Here is a 17,184-nt window from a genome sequence, read left to right as displayed (position 1 = left end):
GTGTAAAACAAACAAAGTACAACTACTCCCCACCCACTGACCCATGCCCAGCTAACAACTACCTGCTGTCCAATGCCCTGCTAGCAACACAAGTCCATTGACTGGTGCCTGGCTGGTCCCTTTCCCGCTCCCCACCGCTTTACAGCCTTTCCTGTGGTGGCGAGGGATATGGAATAACCCCTTACTTTATTCAGTCCAACTGTCCTGGCTCTGCCCTGCCCCCGTGCTACCAGACCATAATGATGCCAGCTCTTCCACTAAGTGGCCCAGTCCTGGGCATGCATGCCCATTACCAAAACATCACTGTGCTATTGACACTGTCTCAGCTGAACTCAGGACACATAAGTACCTAGTGTTTGCTTGCAAGAAGTAGTCTTGCAAGAACCAATGCTGCCTTTTTTCTCTCCCCCCATTGGTTTGTTGCGTATTAGCTGTCTCATGCTGTTGGGCTGTTTTGAAATGAAACAAACCAACAGAAAGTCAGAAGGCAGTGTTTGCCTAGCTGATTGTGTAGGTGCTAAAGTGAAGGAACTGATGTGAAAGGAACAAGAAATGTTTTCGTCCTCTTGCATGCAGCTTGATGTAGTTTGAGGGGAGCTGCGGAGTTTGGCTGGAGGCATTTTCCTTTTTTGACTTGTATTCTGCTGCTTTTGAGGACTAGTATAGGACATGATGTTCAAAGAGATGAAATGGTTTCCTTTTTCCAACACAGGAGGAGAGTGTTGAAGGGCATGGAAAGTACTTAGTTAATAATCAGTTGTGTCACAGTGTTCAATGATTTGTTTTGAGTTTACTATTTGAGTACATCTGAGGGTGAAGCTTAAAGACGGGCTTATAAAACATTGCCCCCTCCAGCCTCCGGACTCATTGTGGTGAACGTGACACACTGGTGAAGAACAAATGTGCTGTCCATCTGCTGCTTCAGGCTTGTTTCTGGTAGCTTTGATAATTTTGTCTCTTATTTTAATTACTTTGACCTAAGAATTGTACAAAATGTTTTTTCTTTGTGACCTTACTGTCAGTCCTCAGGCTGGACTGCATCCTTCTAGGCATGCATTAGCATATGTATGACCTTGCAAATGATTGACGTTAAGTAAGAGTCATCTAATGAAAGCAATTCTTCACTGTGTTTCAGAAAGAACAATATAACCTTTGCAGGTCATATTTAAAATCATAGAGATGCAGCATTGCCTGAAATTAGACAGTGAGATTTCAGATTAAATATTCGTGCAGAAGTACCTATCTTTCTGTTTTTAATCATTCATTTCCTCAGAAAATCGTTATATGCCTTCAGACCAATAAGCTTCTAAAATTGTAACCTTGACTGTTTAATCTTCAGTGTTAAATTGCAGTAGATTTTTTCCCAAGGTATTCAAAAGAAAAATATATTTTTCGTCTAGTTAATTTAACACCAGAGCCATTTGTCAGCTCTCAGTAATACTTCCAGCATTACTTTTCTATCTGTTCTAAGCATACTAATGTTTAACAAAGGTGGTGCATGGTAATTTTTAATAATACTGCATTTAGCATGATATTTACTCAAACAGTTGTATCTCCTTGCAATCAGATTGATTCGGTTGCATTCTTTGTTCTTTGTGTGCTAGAAAGCAGAACTGCTGATGCAATCAATGTTCCACAGCAGGATGTTGTTGTCCTTCACTGATTGTACTTCTGGAGGAAAGAAATGTGATTTCTCTTAATTTTTAGAACAGGACACTTTGGCACAGATAATTAGTCAAGAATCAAATGCCAAGGATAAATGTTCCAGTGTGTGTTGGAGGTGCAACAATCTGTACCAGGAAGTGCACATTGGATCAGCTCATTTTCATTTCTGTTTTAACAAAAATACAAATCTATATTAGAAATAATTTTAGCATGGCTTTAATGATGTCAATATTGTTTGTTTTGCTTTTATTCAGGTAACAGGCTGTGTTGTGTGTAGGATAGAACATCGAACTGAAGGTCTTAGTATACCAACATAAAACTCATACATTTCTAAAAATATAAAGATGTGCAAAACTTCAGTGGAAAATGCAGTTAATTGTTTAGACTACATAATGTTTGTTGAAGAACGAAATAGAGAATCTATTTTATAGGTCTGTTGTGCCCTTGAACAAAATTCATGGCTGGACTTGATGTTCTTTAAGGTCGTTTCCAACTTGAGTGATTCCATGATTCTAAAGTCATTTAAGCTCTTTTGTCTCTTCCATGAAGAGAATTATAAACACATTTGGTGTGCTGGTTCAAACTTAACCAGCATAAAGTTCTACTGTAGTATTATATATGGGGTTGCATAACCAGTATGCAATTAAACAATTTTACGTACAGATTTTTGTTTATTTCATATTTGCCCAAAGTTGGGTGCTAGGTGAGAATTCCACTAAGTTAATTCCTTAACTTTCATTTTTGTACTATTTTCACAATGTTAGTTACGTTAGGACCCACCCAGATATCTGCCCTCTCTCAGGTGAGTGGTTAGTGATTTACTTTCAGTTAAGAAACTTTTGATATTATTACATTTGCTCCATAACTAAGGGTCTCCAGAGGTATAATTTTCGTGTCAGAGTGAGCTATACTCATCTAAAGGACACTACTTTAGAAGAATCCACTGAGTTTCCATAAACAGTACGGCTCATTAGGCAATGCTTATCTGGTTTCTAGGACATACATCCTTCTGTTGTGCTATTTTCATAAACAATGTCATCTTGACCCATTGCTTACCCAAATGGTTTTAGATTTGCAACACTATTAAAGAATGTTAGAAGTGCTAGTGTTTTTATATTGCTTAAAACTATTGTGCAGGTAGATGTCCAACATAGCTCTACCCATTCTGTTCAGAAAGGAAGTGTGTCTGTATGCAAAATACAGGTAATTTAATTTATTCTGCATGCTTACTTTATGATTTCTCAGTCTTTGGGAAGAGACATTCAGAAAACATGGGCTATCCCAGGCAGGAAGCTTTGTGGCTTTGTGGCTTCAGCTCTGCTCATACTTCTATTTTGTCACAGCTCATGTGGCTAAGGGAGGAATTAAGTGGAGATGAGTAGTGTGGAGAATCAAGACACTGGATCTGATATACTTTCCAGGGATTTTAAATTAGTGTCGTTGAAGGTCTTTGTCCTCCTTCACTATGAATAATACACAATTCAATTTCTTGAGTGCAAAAATCTAGACAAATCCGAGATCATTATTGTGTAAGTTAAAATAAGAAGTAATTTTACTCAAATATTTTTTTTTAGTTAGTATGTCCTATTAGCACATTTATACAATGAATACTTTTTAACTGCAGAAATATAACTTAGGTATAAAGTGGTCCCAATAGCAGTAGAGCAAGACACATACCTTGAGTTTGGTATCTACTTCTTTTCTTCCTCTCCTAGAACAAACATCGTCTATTGTGCATATCTGACTTCTTTATTCTTTAGTGTTATGGATTTCTATTGGAATAAGGTGTGTTTGACCTCCGTGTTGTTGGTCATCATTACTTACTTGAAATGAGAGCAAAAAATAAATAAATAAAAAGATTTCTTCTTATTGTTCTTTGGAATGCTTTCAAGTGATAATCATCAAAGGAGGACAGCTGAAAGTTAAGACGGCAGAAGGAGCTGTACCTCTGCAACGGTGTTTGTAGAACCCTAAAATGATTTTTATTTACTTATTTTTTAGATGGATTCAGTTGCCTTTATATGTAAAATCTTACAGAAGGACAATTCAGCCAATAAACTCAATGGAGGAGGACGATTAGTAGCTCCCCAAGGGTAGTTCTCTAGAACTAGACCTGCTAATGTGTATGCATTTCCATGAGTCTGCCCCATCCATGACCTCACCTTCTGTACAGGGCTGAGAGACCACTGTGAATTAGATTTCAGGTTTTAACAGATGTCTTCTTGCTTTTGCTGGCTATGTTGAAATTTAATGCTTATTATATTGACAGCCTTAATGAACACAATCTGGAAAAGGAATAATTAGCGACAGGTGAAAGTAAAGAAAATATTCACATCAAACCAATAAAGGTGTAGAAAGAACAGAGTCGTGTGTTCCCACCCTGTGCATCCTTACTTCATCAGGAACTCAGTTCCTTGTTTTGTGCTTTCTCACCTGCACCCTGTCCAAAGAGTTAAGTATGAAAGTATGATTTGCCTAGGAATTAGCTCTGTTGAGGAATCCATAGACAATAGGTAAATTCTGTATCATTAGAGGATTTTTCTAACACGTTCAGCTTGTAAGCCACAAGACGCATGCTGCAGGTGTAGGTAGTGAAAAAGGTAAGTTCAGGATGGGCTCAGCTGTGAATTTAGACTTCTTACCTGCAGTACAGCACAGTAACAGTATGTAACTGCTCTGTCTTTCTGAAACATCGCTTGCTGAAGTTCCTTGAGAGCGTAGAATTTCATTCCTTTCTTTACTGGAATTAAGAGAAATGAAAGGTCAGAAAGTATTTACTGCAAGTATCAGTCAATAAAAGAGCCTTGGTGAGGAGAGTTTGGAGGCGCAAGGAAGTCTCTTTAGTACATGATATCTAGAGAAAACATTGCAAGATCTTTTTTCTTTATATCTTTGTTCTTTTTCTTTTTTCTTTTTCTCTCGGTAAATAAGAGTGATCCCTACAGGACAGATGATCCTTGAGAGTTATGCTGTCCTGAAAGCAAACAAACTTGAAACTGAAAAACTAGCAATACCAGTTTGTTTTTACCTTCATTTTAATGAGAAGATAAAAGAAGAAAGCAGAGAACTTAGACTTCACACAGTTTCACACAGAATTTGATATTAAGCCACTGTCTAAAACAGAGCAAAGGGAATTGTAACTGCATCTGGCATTTTTAACACCGAACAGCAGAAACCTCTTAAGCATTTTCTATCTGGACAACACTTCTCCTTTCAAATATGACACCACAGAGGCCTATAATGAAGAAAGTAGTCCATTATTACCATCACTGTAGCTAAGCCCTACAGCTGCATTATGTTTCTGATAGCCTGACCGAAACTATTATTTCAGTGTGTAGTTGCACTGTGAGACTTGTGACAGAACTTCTGTCCCATGAGTGATCTGTGTATGCTTTCACTCTGATGTAAGGCATACAACAGTGTGGAGGCATCATACCATCCAAAGGGAAACAAAAATTTTGTCTCCTGCGTAAATGACCTTTCTTGACGTCTAGTAGGTGAGTGTCTCTGGATTTATTATCTCTAGATTTATTACAGGCAATATGATTTCAGTATTTTCCCAGCCTTTTGATCAGAGATGAAAAGGACAGAATTGAAAAAGAGGAACACTTTTTTCCTTTAACATTGATTGCCTCGTGCTAAAGCTTCACGTGTAAAAATATGTTACAAGTATTTTCTTTGTCTAATATGCTATGTAGTGTTATATAATTATATTTTATACTTCTTTATGTTTCATAGTGAGTGTATTAATTTTCACCATCAGTACATCGATAACCAACTGGTGGTAAAAACTGGCACAAATATCTGGTGACTGAAAAGTATACAGACTTTATGTTTGGAATTGTTTTTTGAATATGCAGTAAAATCTGTATAGTTTCAAGCAATGTGACTTCAGGAAGCTGAGCTCAATGCAACCTGTCACTTTCAGGAAGGATATTAAAATACATTCCTTAAACAAGTACATTTTAAACTGATTTAAATTAAACGCATTTCCAGCCTTGCCTATGGTACAAATTGTGAGCTTTGTCCAAAAAGGCAGTCAGATAATTTTTTTACCACAAAGATCCAGCTAAAAAGAAATTCTGTTTCTTGTAAAATTTTTACTTCCAAGGTACTGCATAGGGCAATCTTATTGTTCTGGTCTAGAATTAAATGTGGAAGATGCTGGCCCTGCATATGGCAGGGGGGCTGGAGATTCGTGATCCTTGAAGTCCCTTCCAACCCGGGCCGTTCTGTGATTCTGTGTGCTAAGAACATTTGAATGAGTCTAAGTATTTCGCTTTTAAATTCTAATGAAAATGATAAATTCTCTCAGACCTTTTTTTGGTCATCTGCTTACAACGTGCTTTTCATTAGAATAAGTACTTATGCTGGTAGTACTGTTGAGGTTCTCATGCTTGGGCACATAGAATGGGCTTTATGACTTTGAGCTTGTACTTCCTTTTGGTTAGAGGAAATACATCAGCTTCTGCAGTACAAAGCAAGATACTGAAAAGCAATAATTCGCATACTGATAATTGCTATTAGTTCCATGGGAGAAAAACACCTTCAGAATGCTTGGTTTTTCACTAAGTCTTCTTTGAGAATTCAGCATCGTCTTTGCTGTATGATTTGTAGTTCTCCTGTTATCCCCCATTTACCCACATGTGCATCCAGGAGAAAAGGAAGGCTAACCTTTATGTCGTTCTGGCAAGTATGATTATATTTGGCATTCTGAACTTTAAAAAAAAGAAAGAAAGAAAGAAACAAAAAACAACGGAAGAAAACAGAACAACTCCCAGCAGGGGCTTATAAGTAAAATAGTATCAAGGTATCTCTGGAGAAAATAAAAGATGCAAAATAAAGGAAAATTTTAGCAGGGAATTAGTTGCTGCTGGATATACGGAAGGATTAACTGTAGAGCTCATTAACAACTTCCTTTGATTTTTCAAAGATTGATATTTCAGTAATTATAGAGCTTCATCTACTTCTGTTAGAAACTTGGAAAAATTGCAGCAAATCTTTGAAATAATATTCATTCTTACTGTATCACCAAGTTTCAGACTTTGTAAAATGGATAGCTGCAGAAAGGAAATACACATGATATATGTCTTATTTTCTAAGATTACAAAATACAGCGTTAAAAAGTATTGCTCCAAGGCCATTTATGTTGCTTTAGTTTGGCCCAATTACATTCATGCATTACAGCATTCTTTTAGCTCGCTGTATGTTTATAACAGCCTCTGTTCTGAACCTCATTTGGTAAAAAAATGATATACTGGAAAAGCATAGCATGATATAGGAAAAGCATCTACAGGAGGTTTTGTTTTTTATTTTTCTTACTGAGTGTGCTTGTAGTCTCAAGACTTCCCGGATTATTTTATAAACTTGGCTTTGAAAGCAGAGCTGTTATTTACTGAGAAGTGGTTTGTCTAGGTTTGGTGCTGATGTGTTTCTTTCCCCAACTCCTCTTCTAAGCATTTTAGGCAGTATCTCTCCAGTAGACTGAAGAGTCATCCTCTCTCTATCTTGAATTCAATTCAAAGTTGAAGTAGCACTGCTCATTTTTCTCTTTTGCGCCAGACAAAATAGCAGCTGTTTCTCCTCTTCAGTCAAGCTCTCTGTGGTCCCTCAGCTTGCTTGTCTGTGGATTGAGCCAGAGACCCTGTGCAAGGTGAGGGCATCCTGGCTTCTGCTCACCACCTTCGTCAGCAGTGCAGTGCCATAGGTCTGGACCTTGTGCTGCAAACAGCGTGGGCTTAGTCAGAAACTTGGAGAGCCTGAGCCCCAGCCTTGTTTGTGGTGCTGTATCAGGCAGTGGCCCTTCCTGGTTAGCTCCTGCTTGCTTCTTCTGTCTTCCTGTCCTCTGCTGCGATGGACTCGTGCTTTTCAGGCTGTCTGCAGCGCTGGACAGTAAAGATGATGCTCGTGATGCTGCTGCCCTGCTGTGAGGTATAAGTGTAGCTCACTCCTTCTGCCCATGCAGATACCTGTGTGTATTGTTCATTTTTAACATCGCTTCTGCTTGAAGTCAAGTGTGAATCATAAAGAGATTAGCAGATCTGTCATACGTGTTTGTAGGTATAACTTTGTCCTACTGCCTGACATTTACTCTTTGCCTTGTGCTATGAAATTTGAGGATTCATGTCTTGTATACATTTTTGTCTTGCTACTGTAACCTTGGTTGTTTTTTGTTATTCATGCCACTGAATTCAGTTTTAAATCTTCCTGAAATATGGTTCTTCCATCTTATCTAATGTCAAGAAATACCACTTGTTAATAAAGCTACCTCCTTTTATCTGTATTTAACTTTCTTCTCCCTTTTCATTCAGGCAGTCTAGGAATTCTGTTTTCTGAACCATACAACATTTCTATTTAAAAGATCTTTTCAGTACCTTCCATGCTAGCTTTTCCCTAATTTTGATAGATTGATGCTAAAACATATTGCAGCCAGATATGTATAATTTTTATTTGTTGCTGTTTTTTTTCCAGCACTTTCACAATTTTCTAGAATTATATACAATTTCTGTAGATTCTTTTCCTTTAAAACTGATGAAAACTGACACAGGCAAATCTTATTAGAATCAACAAAACTGGGACAAATATGACATCATATATGCTTTTCAGAATGTTCAAGTTTATATTCTTATAGTTCATGGCTAAAAGCCAAATTGAGCATGTATTGTAACTATAAGTAATGTTTGTTTTTCATAGTAACCACACTATTCTCCTTGTCCAAAAACAAATGGAGTTTTTTGCTGCATTAAAGTGGTAAGCGGGGAGGTACAGACAAAAGAGTAGAAAAAAAACAAAATAAAAACAGGCTCTGTTTGGATGGTGATGGTAACATTTCTTTTCTGGCTGATGATGTAGTCTAAGGAGGCAGTGAGAGCAAGCTTTCTAAGAAGTATGCTAAAGCTCCAGTAAAGTATTTCATTCATATTATTCACAAAAACAAGCAAACAAACAAACCCACACACATTCTGAAAAGCATTTTATCACTTATTAATGTTTTCTTCAGAGATTCAGCAGTAGGAACACCAAAGATGCAATGTACCAAGAGGTGAAAGAGAAGTGGAAGCTGTTAACAAGTTGCTGTGGGGACTATGGCGGTAACAGAATTAATAGGGAGAAACAGTGCTGCTTTTCATGATGGGTGCAACTGGATGACTCCAGGCAGTTTCTCTGTGTGTTTTGTTTTGTTTTCTGTTTTACTTTGTTTTTCGTAAAAGAAAGGCTGCTGACAGGCAGAATGCAGAACCAGCAAAACATTCAGGCCTCCAGCACTTAAGGACTGTTTATGGCTTAAGACTTAGAAGATGGCTTTCCAAGATCTTTAGCTTGTTCATCATTCTACTGAATCTCAAGCATGCTGGAAGGATATGTTATAGTTAAGTCCCCAGATAAGCATTTTATTTTGTTATTATGCTTCTAAATGTTGAAGAGGAAAAGCATCACATTTTACATTTCCTGTAAGCTGGAAGTGTAATTAGCTTAGCAATTTTCTTGGAATGTTTCTTGATAGTCATACACATAACAGTGGAGGTTTCCTGGCACCCAGGATGTGAGATGAAAACAAAGGCATAGTAAAAATTCTGAAATGGGTGAGCATGGAAGCACTAACTGGAAACATTTTAGAAAATCCTCAGCTGAAACTTTGACAAAAAGAAATTGGATTTCTAATTCCTGATCCCAGTGAAGGCAATGGGAATTTTGCTGTGGAATTTAATGGAGATAACGTTTCTCTTTGGTTACACCACTGGAAGGGACAAAAAAACTTGACATTGCTGAAAAGAAAATGGTAGGAGTAAGAACATGATCGTGTTGGGGGATAAGCCTTAAGGGTGAGATTTGTGTGTGTGTGTGTGTGCATGCACTTCTGTAACAAGGCAAGAAAGAGTTTCCCTGAACAAACTATCTGGGAGCTTCCATACAACTCATTTTCATATAGTCTAAGACCTGAAGCAGTAGTTCTAACATTATTCCCAATGTTAGAACTATTTGTGTATGTATACTGAGCACTCCTATCTGTGCTGCAGTCTCTAGCAGATTGCTGTCTATCCCACCTTTACAAGTTTACCAGTTTCCCAGCACTTGCAGAATTCCTTTGCAGCTTTCCTTCACACTTTCACATTTATTTAAAAGATAAAGAAGAAAATGTAGGTAACACTTCAAATAACTTTAGTAACGTTGATATATTTGATTAGATTTGAAACCAAGTGGCTTTTCTTGGAAAAAATATGAACTCTTTCCACCTCCAAGTGCTGCAGACAGGTATAGTGATTTACAAGAGTGTCAGCTCCAAGAAAGCAAGACAAGACCTTCAGGAGTGTCAGTCAAATAACTTTCAAAAGGCACTTTACCCCATGTCCACGCATTGATATATGAAAGTATTTAGGGGTTCAAATCCTTGTATGTCTCCACACTTATGTTTAAAATATGATTTATATTCCAGAATAATGATAAACTTTCTTAAAACATGCCATCTCACCCTTCTGTTATTGTGTTGATTGCTCTTTCTCCTGTCAGTTGATGTCTTTTAGATTATTGTTTCTCTCCAGCTTGTTAATATAGTACAGATGCTGCTCGTGTAATAATGTTTACTTAACATTTTCCTGTTGGTTTTGTTAATTTTACATGTATTTGTCCACTGATATTCTTAATAGTAAACTAATTATCATTTTAACCTTTGTAGAAGGAATGCAGACTGCTTGATTGCAGCAGTTGTTTCGATTGGGTTCAGTAGTGCTACTGGATTAAATTTGGGGTTTTTTGGCAAAACATTTTTGATGCTGTTCATAAAACATTTGAAGATTTCAACAGATGTGATAGAAAAAAGGGAAGGTGTGATATCCCCCCCATGAAAGTAGGCAGCATTTCTGCCAGTGACATCGTTGGGTGAGTCAGTGTTCCTGTTTCATCTGAATGCAACTGTAGGTTTCTTTTATTTTCTTCTTTATTTCAACAAAAGAAAAATCTGTATTAACAGAAAAAAAGCTACCAGTGTCTACTGTCTAAAAAAGACTTAACAAGCACTTAGTAACAGAATGGCCCAGTGCTGTAATTGAGTGCTAATACCTAGTTAGATCAATCAACATCTGTGCTGAATCTTGACAAATTTCTGATTTAATGGCCTGAATCTGTTTCCAGCCATAATTAGTCTGAAGTTTTTAAGACTTCACAAGAGTAAACTGCCCTAGATTGGCTTTGTACTGCAAGCTTCAGATTCTTTCATAATTACTGAAATCAAAATACTGAATCAAAGCTGACCATTTTCTTCTCTACTAAAAGGAAAATCTTTTCACCTTCATCTTCAGTTGTTTCACTGACGTGTTAAAGAAAGCAAAACTAAAAAAGTTGGAAGTTATCAGAGGCTGGCTTTAGAGGCAAGGTGAACTAAAGTGAATCTGCTAACCATCAATTAATGTGCCAGTGGTTAAGCTAAGTATTTTATTTGATTTCCTATTACTTATTACTTTATAAGATTAATGTTTGTTAAATGTCAAGATACCCATTTGTGATAACTGCATGAGGCTAGAAAGGAGATGTTTTATCAGTGAAATGAAACATCATCAAATAGGAACGTAATTCTGAAGGAGAACAGAACTGAAAATCATTATACTGACAGTGAAAGCAGCAGAAAATGTTGTTCAGTAAAGAATCTGGAATATAGCTTTGACAACCCTAGCAGCTGAGGAATATATTTATATCTTCCTGAGATGAATGGTAAAACTCCCACTCAGTTTGGTTTGGAAGGGCATCAAGTAACTTTATTTTTGCACAAGTCTAACCATTCAGCTATTTTTGGTTTAAATTAGAGTAGTTTCAGGAATGATACATGCTAGTTAGTGAAAACTGACTTGTGGCATTTTACAGGAGGAGGCTTTTCTGCAGAATAGCAAGTTCCAGCTGTAGTGCCACCTGCCTGCGAGCACATTCATTGTTGGAGAAGGAAAACAGAAGCAATAAATTATACTTCTGCTTGTGCAACTTCAGCCAAGGATTTTCGTGCCTCCAGGGAGTACACAGCTTTTCTAAATGTCCCTTTATTCTGCTGCTCTGTGAGGCTGGATGTCATCCAGGAAACCAAACTGTATATAGCTGCAGTTTTAACATAATTAAGTGTTAACTTGTATCTTCAATTTTAAATGACTCACCATGTTTCTAGTCCAAGTTTTTATTGACTAAGAATAGCGGAATTTAAATAATTTTTCTAGTGATTAAAAAAAAAAAAAAAAAAAAAAAGAGCTTTGTTAAACATAAGAGCCTTTATCAAACTAAACTTTAATGCCTAAAAGCATAAAGTTTTAGAATTTGTTTTGTAATGACTGGATTTTGCATTGTCCGCAACTTATTTCTGAAAGAAAGTTTTTGATTTATTTTGATATTCTTCCCGAGCTTTTGAGTTTCCTTTTTTTTTTTTCATAGCACTCAAACAGAGTGAATGGGTAGTTTAGGAAAAGTGTTTTTGAATTCTAGAGCCTTTTGTATCCAGTCTATCTTTCAAGATCCATCCGGGAGGAGAAAATGTCTGTAGAGGTTGATGACAGCTAACAGTGAGTGAGACAGTTCCATTTTGTTCTTGTTCCAGTTTGCTGTGGGTAGCTTTTATCCTCAGTATAATGTCCACTACACCAGCTCTGTTGGAGGTAGTCACAACAGTGAAGAACACAGTGATGTGGCTGGCTTTTCTCAAGCCTTGAGAGACAGACATTAGAGGTGCACTGATAGATAGACATGCTTATTTTCCTGCATGAACAGAGAAGTTCAGTCTTTACAGCTGTGGTGACTTTGAAAGCAAGTCAGAAAGGGTAAATTTTCTGTCTGCCTCCTCGAAACAAAGGTGAAATATCTCCCGTCTTTCTTTTCAGTGGTTCCCATGGCTGTACAAATATGACATTGCAATTCCTTCTCCTTTAAGAAATTACTTTTCCTCTTTTTGGTTATTTTCTTGTTTTTTGGCTTAATTTGGTTGCAGACACAGGATAGCCAAAATCCAAACTTGCAGATTCTGGTGTTGCTCCCACTCTACTGGAAGGAGACTCCACCTGCCAACTTGGTCTTGAATCCCAAGTAATCACATTGCATAATGACATAGCATAGTACTTGAAAGGATATTCTTGTCATCTTACTAAAATCAGAAGGGCTTATGCATGCACCAGAATTTTCTCCACAGAAACTTAAAAATCACCAGACAGATTACAAAAGAAAACAGAAAGACATGACAAAACCAGTCCATCTCCCTGTAAATCTGGGATAGACCAGGAGTATCAGGACAGTAACTCTTCTTTACATTGTCTCAGTTTTACTGGAGGATTTTTAATATGAGAAGTTCCTCATTGTACAGCTGTGAGAGAAATAGTATTTGTAATAGGCTTCTAGCTGGAGTGCTTTGCCATTCTTGGGCAGTTGAGCCCATACAGGAGACATACAGTATTCTTTGCATCCCAGTCACAACAAAATCGTAAGCATTGATGATGATTATTGAATAGTGTGCATCATTTGACTGCTGAGCCATAACCTTAAAATCTTAATCAGATGAGAGAGATTCTGGCAGTTTTTATGTCCTATCAGCATTTCTATAGTTAGCACCTATATAGTTATATATAGTATAGTATAGCATTATATAGTTAGCACTGAAAATTTAAAAGATGTAGAAATTCAGACAAGATGTAGGAAAAATGTAATGTTCTTTGCAGATAAACTGATTTCCATCTGGACTACAGAAATGACCAGGCTCAAAACCCGAAGATAAGCATTAGGGAAGTATCTTACAAGTACTTACATGAGCATTTATTGTTATGTAACTGACTTGCTAGCTTTAGAGTACGTGTTGTGAGTTTAGCTCACTTCTGTGAAGCTCATCCAAAGCCTCTGGGTCATATCACATATGTGATACTTTGTAGGGTCTTGTATGAAGCACAGGCTCTCTTCTTGCCTCCTGAATGGGATAAATATGTCTTTCTCTCTCTGCGGCATATTTTTCACAGCTCTTATATGCTAAGTTTGCAGAATGAAATCTAAAAGATGTAGTGTAGAGCAGACTGGAAAAAAGCAATGCCAGATCTCGTTTTGTTGTGCAGAGCTTAGTGGAGATGAGTTAAATCAATTTTACAGCTCTGCTGTTGTTACTACCATTCTTGTTCTGGCTGTATTTATTTAAGTCAGCTCCTCATCATTAGGAGCTCTATGTGTGCTATTACCACATTCCTCTAGATGCAGAACAGAACAAAACACCTTCAAAAGTTTGCATGAAGGGTGTGAGAAGGACAGCACTGAAACTGACAGAGATGAGGGCACAGGCAAACGGTGAAAGAGATGGTTGGGATCAGTTGATGCAGTCGCTGGCAGGTAAAGAGTTCGGAGGTTGGTGTAATCATAGGTGAGACTTCTAACAAAATAACAAAGTCATTTTGCATATACTTGCAGTGAATGTAAGCAGTTTTCCTGAATGTTTCTTTCTGCTTATTCTGCATTCCTGCTCCATTTTTGAGAGTGAGTTCCAGGAAGAAGACTAAAGCAGTTATTTTGGTGGTCAAAAGCAGGTTGCTTTTGGATTTATGAGCAAATCCTCTGATGGCACTCTTTGACTTACTGATTTGGAGACTGGCTGAAATGCTACTTGTGATGATCCAACAGCATCAATAACTAACCTAAGGTTTCACAGCAGCTGTGGGCATTATTGCAATCTGAAGAAGCTTTTGCAGATAGTCTATAATGCAGAGCAGCTCTGTCCATCTCTGTTACTCTGTTAGACCTTCTTCCCCCACAGGATGAGTGTCAACAATAGATTTTATGCCTAAAATGTGCCATCATGGCTTCCCAGTTGATATTTCATGTGAAGGTGAATTTATTCAACAGAACTTGTTTTCTTTGAAGGAGACAAATAATTGTATTAAACTTGAATACTGAAACTAAGACAACAAATGGGACGTAGGAAATTATATTTAGTTTCACAAAAGGGGGATTTTCTTAATTATAAGGCGAAGATTTGCTTTGAGTTCGGCTTGCCCACACATCCTTTTATGTCTCTCACTACAACAACAATAGTAGACTGATGTCTTGTGACACTGCAGAGGATTAGGAGGTCTTGTGCCCTGGTGGAAAAATTTTAATAAAAACCAAGAGATTTATGCTACTTTGATGATAGTAACAGAATCTAATATAAATAAATACTAACATACAAGATAATAAAATAATAAAAAAATAAGCAACTGTGGGATACAACTGTGGTTATATGGCCAGTTGCTGGATTTCTTTATTACAGCACTAAAAATTAACTGAAATGTTCATAGTAAAGTATTTGTTTTCTTCTTCTTTCCAGGTACCATGATCAGCAGGATGTTACTAGTAACTTCCTTGGAGCCATGTGGTTGATTTCGATAACTTTTCTATCCATTGGATATGGTGACATGGTACCTAATACGTACTGTGGGAAAGGAGTCTGCTTACTCACTGGAATCATGGTGAGTGTTTTTGAATTTATTCATTGGATATGAGATTGTTTGCTGCAATTAATCCCAAAACTTGTAGTAGTCGTAGAGAAATTTTTATTTGATACCCTCTTAAAGTACGTAGACTCACTTGCATCCTTCTCATGGCCTTCATCCCATGTTAATAAAGGGTTTACTTCCTCTTGAGGTAGAATTTAACATACGTGTAATGAAATACAGAAAAACAAATTCCACCATGTCGTAATTTTCATCTTCAAAATTTTAATAGAACCTTTCATTAAATAATAGTAGATTACATCTTCTCAGTTGTCTTTGGACATGTGTAATTGGACCACTGCTACAATTCTTCTTTCTATTTCTGAAAATAGTTCCAAATGTAAAAACATGGTGGTTTGTATTCTGATAATGCATTTTACTTGTACCTGGTTCAAGTAAATTTCTTTCTATTTCTTATAATTTTGATAACATACTGTATGTAGTATTCCATTGCTTTAAGGGGATTTATGCAGTGCAATTTTTGGTGTACTTGGAGTTTTTGTTATCACTGATGGGCCATGCGTGTTCAGTATATATTAATTAACTGTTCTGCATATGGGCTTAAGTTTTTCTATATTACACAAAATTGGTCAAACTTAGACAGGGAGTAGGACAACATATGAGTACATATTACAATGTCTGGGAAATCTATGCATATCTACTGTAAATAAGAGAAGCTCCTCATCGTACCATTCTTATTTGTATTGACTCCTGTATAAATGTGACTGAGAGGAGCACTGTATATACTATATATGAGAGATATGCATATGTTTTTTGAACACTTGCCACTGATCATAAACAATGGAGCTTAAGCATCTACCTTCTTTTTATGCAGATATATTGGGATTATGGCTGAAAACAAATGGTAGCAAAAAATTTTCTCAGTTAAACAGACGTTTGGAAAATGTGTTTTTTGTAAAAGTGCATTTTATCTGCAAAGAGTACAACAGGTTAATGCATTTTTGTGATGTTTTACACTTTTTCCTTTTCTTAAAAGCAAGCAAACAAACAGAATGTCTAATAGGGTTTTGGTTCTCTGACCTTTACTAGAAAATACTTCCACTACATTTTGCTGGTAATGGCAAATGCATGTCTCTTTAAATACAGAATTTACAATTTATTTGGAAGATATAGCCATTCCACAGAGGAATGACTCAGGTGGTTTTTTTAAAGGTGGTTGTTTAAGCTCAGATCTGCCATCTCTTGGGTTGTGTTTCTTTTTTCCCCATTTTGAGCTGGATTTTGATACCTGAGAGAATGAAAAGTGGTTCTAAGTTCATTTGGAAAAAAGGAGGACGAGCAGGAGATGTTGCCACAGGGATGGATGCAGAACTCTATCATAATTTCCTTCTTTCTAAGCACTATTGAGAAATAAGAAGCAAATGCTTCAAAATGCAGGTATCAGGTCATTATTCCTCCTCCTATCATGTCTGACTAGACTTTCTGATCAGAAGCAGCTAAATTCTAGGTTAGCTTGCAATGAATATGCATTCAAATTGTTCAGCGCTATTGGCATTTCAGTCTGAAAAAAATTACAGTAACAGAAATCTTAGGAGCTTCAATGCTGTGCAGAAGTGTAATGAGAATTGATGTTAATCCATGGGTTTCACTGCTGTTGGGATTATGGTAGTGTAAATGGTAGCATCCAATCTGTTATTTTACTGGCTGTAGGTAGCCATACTATTTTATTAAGATGAAAACAAAGTAAAAACAAAACCACGATAACGGATTATTGCACATATTATTCTGCACACTTGTGAATTAACCAGATAGGAAATGAAACAATAGGACATATTTGTCATTTTGCTTTTCACAGTACTACTTACATTCAGATGCAAAGTAATATGTCAGTTGTTTCCATTGCTTGGAAAAAAATTGAAGTACTGTTTATGTACCATTTACACAAAAAAAAACAATTTCTTTTTCACAGCAGAAACAAGATATGTTCCTTTGAAAACCAAACTTGTAAAATGTTCTGACTCCTTCAGGTCTTTAATTGTTCTTGGGTTGTATGGATTTTTGTTGTTTGTTTTATGTTTTCCAGTTGTTT

The 17,184-nt window shown here is 36.8% G+C and overlaps 1 protein-coding gene across 1 annotated transcript in view; it reads left to right on the top strand.

The window, feature by feature from the left end:
* KCNN2 (potassium calcium-activated channel subfamily N member 2) overlaps positions 1-17,184 on the top strand; it is a 69,494-nt gene that overhangs the window by 29,490 nt on the left and 22,820 nt on the right. The window contains exon 4 of the mRNA XM_031557453.1: positions 14,969-15,110. Within this exon, the coding sequence (XP_031413313.1) occupies positions 14,969-15,110 (142 nt within the window). The remainder of the gene's footprint in view (positions 1-14,968; positions 15,111-17,184) is intronic.

The sequence above is a fragment of the Meleagris gallopavo genome, chromosome Z (genome assembly GCF_000146605.3).
Source record: "Meleagris gallopavo isolate NT-WF06-2002-E0010 breed Aviagen turkey brand Nicholas breeding stock chromosome Z, Turkey_5.1, whole genome shotgun sequence".
NCBI lineage: Eukaryota > Metazoa > Chordata > Aves > Galliformes > Phasianidae > Meleagris > Meleagris gallopavo.
The sequence above is the reverse complement of the archived record's forward strand: the minus strand, read 5'-3'. Positions and strand labels throughout refer to the sequence as shown.